Below are 6,591 nucleotides of genomic sequence, written 5' to 3'. Positions count from 1 at the left end.
TCATCCTCCCCTTCTTTACAGTTGAAGACACCATTGCACCTGGCTGATTTCTGGATACACTTAAAGGATGATCGGCAGCGAAACTTCCCAATGCAGTTGTATTGGACTAACAAGAATGAAAGAAAACAGGGTGGTGAAAGCACACTTTGATATTAATTTAACACTTCTGACTTCCTTTTTCTGACCAGATTTCTGTCTTGCTAAGGAACAGACAACACCCGTACTCTAGGAACTTTTGAAATACAACCTGGAGGTTGCTACCTGGTGCTGCTAAACTCATCCATTAGTAATGACTTGTAGGATGAGTCAGTCTTGTTGTCTGTGCCGACTCCTTCCCAGCTCCCTCTACCCAGTTTATGTTTCACTCCAGGGCAAGTTTCTGCCTGGTGCCTCAGCCCCTCAGCAGCAAAGCAAGTTTGAAAAATACAGCCAGCTCGGTCTCTTCCTGAGGGGATGCTTCAACATCCTGCAGGCTTATCCCTGTTGCAGGCACGAAGGCACTGCTCTAGCCTCAACACATTTGCCACCTTGACCTAGGCAAGTCACACTTTCCAGTCCAAACTAAACCCATTCTGCATTTTCTTTTCTTTTGTAGAAGATGTTTGTAACAGAGGAAAGTTCTTTAATTATTTGAAAACAAACTTAGAGCAGTGAACTGCAGGACAATAATACAGTGTGTGCTACCTGAAGCCTCCCCCAGTTTCTAAATCTTAGCTCACTACCTCAGAGGAATCGGTGAAATTTACTGTTTTAAAATTGGTTAAAGGTTTCCTGGAGCTGCAGGTTCCCCAGTGTTGTAAATATTACACCAATTCTCTCATGAATGCCAGATCTATTTTATGCCTACATGTAAATAAAATTTAAAGTCATCGCATCAACAAGATTTTTTACTTAAGCAAACAAGCCATAGTAGCAGTTTAATTCCACTCAAAGTAAAAGGCTCATGAAAAATTAAGCACCAAAATAGTTAAGTGAGAACTTAATGAATAATTAATTGTACTCACCACCCAGACCAACGGCAACTGCTAGGATTACTGCAAGGAATAAACCACAGATATAGGGAAAGTATTTTAGGGAGGTAAAAACATGGCACATCGAAGACGGTTCAATATCCCCTAGAAACCAAACAGAGAGAACAGCTTATGTGAGTTAAACTAGTTAGAGTTTGCAATCAAAATTTCTATCTAACATTAAACTAGATGGCAGCACTAACCCCTGCATACACTTCATGAGCTGACCTGACCTGAAGGCATTCAGATCCCATGGCTAAGGGGCTGAGAAGTCTCCAAGTGCTTTGGGGCTTGCTGGTGCTCTCAGACACCCATTCAGCATATGCCTTGCGAGGGGTCTGAATTGTGCCCTTACAGAGCACCTGGCCTGTCCTCAATGCAACTGAGAATATAGGCTCTAAATTTTAATTTTCAAGGGCTACATCACTCTGTGAGCTTTAGAAGTATACGAGCACCTCTTCTGAAAATGTGAGTCCTGGAATAAAAATGAAATTCAGATCTATTTTGTTTGTGTAATCAAACCTGTGTGCAGGGTACAGGAATACTCTCTGAAGGCTTCAAAAAGCTCAAGTGGACTAATAATTTTTTTCAGTGGAAGTAGCAAAGAATGAACTAGTTTGAGTCTCCTCCTTACGACCGTTCGTGCCTGTGGTGCCTCCTGACTCTTGCCAGTACCAAGCCCATGGTCCGAGTGCTCTGGCCATAGCCCCAGCTGGACACTGCTCTGAGCACTGTGTCTGTGACAAAGGAAATCCTGGGACAAGACTGGAGGCCACATAGCTCCATCTCATGCACTGAGGAGCTAAGTACCATGAACGATGCATTCCTCCACAGTTGCAGTAACAGAGGCACAGAAACAAGTAAGAGGAACCTAAAGATTCAAACAGGAGCAGGAATATTTGAAAAAGACAGGACTAGCTAGTGAATAGGTGTTCAAGACAAGAAGGAGGAAAGTCACTGGTCCTTTTGGACTTGGAAGCAAGTGTAACCGAAAATGACAGAAAGCTACATTTGCAGAAAACAGGACTCCCAAAACTAATCTTGAAAAGTGTGGGAAAAGGTGATCTGTTCAAAGTTTTGCTATAAAGACAAGGAGAGGACTAAGAAATGGCTCAAGGCTGAGTTTTGAGTTTTCAAGGAAAAAAGATGCATCTAAAGTTAAAATATACATCAGTAGTAATTGCTGAATACATTTCATGAGCTGGACCAGTCCTGCTCACCAGCCACCTCCACAACTGACCTTAATTTAGTGGTATTGTCAATCTGGAAGACCACAACAGATTCCACTGAAAATAATGAACAGTTCACTTGTTTCAAATGTATTCTGATATACAAAGGGCAAACTATGGGAAAATAGCACACATAGCTCAGTCATGGGTACGCACCGGAAGTAGCAGAACCTTGTCTTCAATTTTAATTCATGCTGCTCTTCACCCCCTCATTCTTCAAGCTTTGAATTTGAGATTGGCAGACACTTCAAGTCAAGGATGAGGAGTGTCTCCCGGTGCTTATAGACGCACAGGTAAATCCCAGCCTACACAGACTCTCTCAGCAGCAGCAGAGTAACTGGTTTTGGCAATGGAGTTGCTGTCTGATATGCCAAAAATCTTAGACAGCTGTAGTAGCTAATGGACTAGAAAATTAAGTTGCTGTATCTTAATCCCTGATGTTCAGCCTGCCTCTGTTGAAGTTAACGGTTATTTTTGCTGTGAAACCTATGGCAAGTAGCAAACATGAATTCTATTCCCCCAAGGCTGCTGTATTGTATATTCAGGTTTTTAATGGACAAATTTCCAGGTTGGTAAGATTTCAAATAAGCCATTCAAAAATATGTCTGAAAAGCATGGGCAAATATTTGCGACATGGCTGAAGTGTGTGAATAATCTGACTGTGAAAAATGCTTGCGCATGCAAGCTGACAAAAGATGTCATCATGTATTAATATGCTGGCAAACCTCATGGCTGGGGGAGTGAGGTTGTGTTTCTTCTTCCTCTGAGTGATTGCTTTCTCTGACTGTGTGGGCAAGCACAGTTTTGCAAGGCTAAAGACCTACATTAGCCATTTAGATGACAAAGGTAAAAAAGCTGTGCAGTAACCCTACCAGATCCATCTGCACTGGGGTCCACTTTCACTTGTGGTATGAAGAAGAATCTTTTGAAGGAAAACTGTATTTCTGGTACTGGCGGTTCATCTTCTGCAACAGAGATGATTTCAAGACTTCCAGTAGTGGGATTTGTCTCTTGTACCTGACTCGATGGGAGGAAAAAAAAAAAAAAAGAGGGCAATCGCTTTTAAAATGTTATCATAGAATACTTTGGTTTGGAAGGGACCTTTAAAGGTCATCTAGTCCAACTCCCCCCCCCCCTCCAGTAGAGCAGGGACACCTTTAGCTAGACCAGGTTGTTCAGAGCCCCATCCAACCTGACCTTGAATGTTTCCAGGGATGGGGCTTCTACCACCTCTCCAGGCTACCTGCTCCAGCGTTTCAAAATACTCATTGTAAAAAATGTCTTCCATATATCTAGTCTAAATCTGCCCTCTTTTAGTTTAAAACCATTACCCCTTGTCCTATTGCAGTAGGTCCTACTAAGAAGTCTGTCCTCATCTTTCTTATAAGCCCCCTTTAAGCACTGGAAGGCCACTATAAGGTCTCCCCAGAGCCTTCTCCTCTCCAGGCTGAACAACCCCAACTCTCTCAGCCTGTCCTCACAGGGGAAGTGCTCCAGCCCCCTGGTCATCTTTGTGGCCCTCCTCTGGACCCGCTCCAGCAGGTCCATGTCTGTCTTGTGCTGGGGGCCCCAGAGCTGGACACAGTACATTAAGTTATGTACTTAATGTTCATGAGAGGCGGTCTTGCAATTAATTTACCAGCAAACTACTGAAGTTAATCTTTGTTCAAATTTGTCTAAGCACTGAAGCTACTTTTAATAACTCACAGTGGGGGTGTGGTCCATCTGCTGCTCTTCAATTGCAGCAGGAAACAAAAGAAAGACTAAAAAGCGTACGACACCTGCACAGCACCTGACAGCATCCTCATGCAGGGGCCCACTGAATTTTACTCCAGAAAACTTTTGATCACTTTCTACATAGTAAAAAGCAATTAAAATGGGCTACACTAGAATTTGGGGTAAATAGATTTGGAATGCTAATTTCTAACTCTGGTTCTGCACACTCACTGGCAAAAGAAATCAGATTTTTTAACTCACGGTGGTGTGAAATTGTTCCAGGTTTGTTAAAGACAGTGGAGCTGGTAAGCTGTAAAAGCAGCATGTTTGCAGATTCAGTCCCAGAAAATGCTTACAGTGACACATTTTAGGCAAAGAATATGTGTTTTGTCTGTGACACTATGTCTTTAAGTCACCCGGAACAGCTTTTCACCTTTCAGCAAACAACTGCGATAAGGTTTCTATTCTTTCATTTGATATAATTTCATGTACATTTGAATGAACATGAATTTAATTTTATGTAGACTCTGCTAGCTTTAAGGCAGAGAAAAGGACAGCTTGCTGTGCATGATTTTTAAATATTAAAAAAAAAGCTAGTGCATATGTTTTCAATCAGGAAACAAAACAGCATTGTGAAGTATACTACACGAAAGCTAACCATTGTTGTGTCGTTTATTTAGAGGATATCACACGCTCCCAAAGCTTCACTCACCTCTTCCTGAGAAGTCATAGTTAAAAGCAAAACCGTTTTCTTTCTTCATTATCAAAAGAAACCAAAAGGAAATTCTGAGGTTGCTAAGCCAGTCTGCTCTGGAAAGGTTTTCAGTGAGAAGCCCACAGCTGCCCATTCAATCATCTGTTGCATACGGCATTATGGCAGCAGCTTGTGTAATTCAACCTGGTGAGGGGTATCGGGTAGCCCTAGATGGCATGGCTACGGAAAGGGGAAGATAAAAATTCAGCACGCTTGTTAATTAGCCGAAGAGAGTCAGGTAGTATTGTAGTATTTGCAAACATTTCTGTAGCCCCTCAGCAAAGGAGCACCACAAACTGCACAGGCTCGTGCTTGCTCATCTTTTATCAAAACTGGTGAAGCTGAGGAGAGGAGCCTGCCAACAGCTGTGGGTGGCTGACAGCAGAAGCCCCAGGTGCTTTGTCTCTTTGGCACACAAGGCCCATAGGCTCATCTTGCTCTTCCCTCACTTGATTTAGCCTTTGCTGTGTGCTTGCAGCAAAGAGCACACTTAGAAAGGGTTTTTTGAAAAGACCCATGATTTAGTTATGGATAACTTTTATAACTAAATATTGCACAACATTTTAGAAGTACTTTAAGAGCAGTATCTCATGTTTCTGAAGTATCAACCCATTTGTACTCTGGGATTTAGAAAATGAAAATGTATGCTCAGCTTTATAAAATGCTCAAGAGTAGTAATAATTTGGCTTGGGGTTTTTTTATAAGACAAGAGACTGATGACAGAGGCAAGAGTGGAGGGAAGGACAAGGAAAAGAGATGAAGCAAAAAGCCACAGCAGTGTAAGTGAAACAAGGCTTCTGAGAGGCCAAAGAAGAGATAAAGTTTTTCCATGATAAAACCACCCATGTCCCTGGAACACAGCTGCAATGGGGGAAGCTTTGCTGCACACAGTGGAAACTGGCAGTTCCAAAGGAGAGGATGCCACGTCATGATCCTGTTAACTATTTGCATCTAGGCCATGACACGAAGAGTTCTTCATCGTCTCTTATGCCACTCTTTCTTTCTGGAAATGGGAAACACAGGAGGACCTAAGGGAAAAAAAAAAAAAAAAAAGGAGACAAGGATGTACAATGTATAAAGAAAGCTTCACTTCTTGAGTTGCTCACAGTGCTCTGATGCTCTCCCCACCAGGTGACCCTTTTAGTCCACAGGTGAGATGTCCTGTCCTCCCCAGGGACCATTGGTATCTTCAATGAGGACAGCCCAGGCCAGAGAAAATTTTGTCCAACCATTTCACCTGCTCTGGCCATGCTGGAAACCCTGGGGACCAGGCAGCACTGCTCTGCCGAGGCTCCCATGGTGGGACTGGCACCAACAGAAAGGACAGGCTTCTTCCTGCTGCCTCCCTGAGCTGCTCCAAGCCCAGCCTCAGGGCATGGTGTCTAGGTGGGACTGGGTTCGACATTGCACAGTTAGCCAGCTCATTGCCTTTGGCTGAGAAGACAAAACCAGAAGCCTTGTACGACAGGGATGGGAGGTCATAAAAACCAACCTGAAAAGGAAAGAATTCGGCCTATGGACTAACTTCTTACATGCTGCAGGATATCTCCGCTCACCTCCCCCACACTGCAGTAGCAGCTTAGGTGGATTTCTTGGCTTTCAGAAGACAATTTAAAATGAAAGGCTAAAAGATCCCATCTCAGACCCTTCAGCAAGCCCACCTTGCCTGTTGTGTTTACCTTTGGACTACTAGTCCTGTTCTGCTGGAATGGATGGGAAAAGCCTGCAGATAGCTTTTGCTTTTTTAGCCACCCTAAAACAAAAATTCGGAGATGCAGATGCTACGAAAACAGGATGTCAGCTTTTGTCAGAAAAGATCACAAGAGGTCTGAGGGTTTTTTATTTTAGCTGCCTCTTTCTCTCTCTCTCACTTTCTTCCTCC

At 43.1% G+C, this 6,591-nt stretch overlaps 1 protein-coding gene across 1 annotated transcript in view; it reads right to left on the bottom strand.

Moving 5' to 3' along the window:
- TMPRSS3 (transmembrane serine protease 3) overlaps positions 1–4,685 on the bottom strand; it is a 19,838-nt gene extending 15,153 nt beyond the window's left edge. The window contains exons 1-4 of the mRNA XM_086480059.1: positions 4,659–4,685; positions 3,112–3,256; positions 1,005–1,115; positions 1–106 (exon numbers count right to left, since the gene is read on the bottom strand). The exon at positions 1–106 is cut by the window's left edge and continues 11 nt beyond it. Of these exons, the coding sequence (XP_086336185.1) occupies positions 1–106; positions 1,005–1,115; positions 3,112–3,256; positions 4,659–4,685 (389 nt within the window). The remainder of the gene's footprint in view (positions 107–1,004; positions 1,116–3,111; positions 3,257–4,658) is intronic.
- Between the last annotated feature and the right edge of the window lie 1,906 nt (positions 4,686–6,591).

Source organism: Leptosomus discolor, chromosome 1 (assembly GCF_034619465.1).
Source record: "Leptosomus discolor isolate bLepDis1 chromosome 1, bLepDis1.hap2, whole genome shotgun sequence".
Lineage (NCBI taxonomy): Eukaryota > Metazoa > Chordata > Aves > Leptosomiformes > Leptosomidae > Leptosomus > Leptosomus discolor.
Note: the sequence above shows the minus strand (reverse complement) of the source record. Positions and strands in the feature narration are given on the sequence as shown.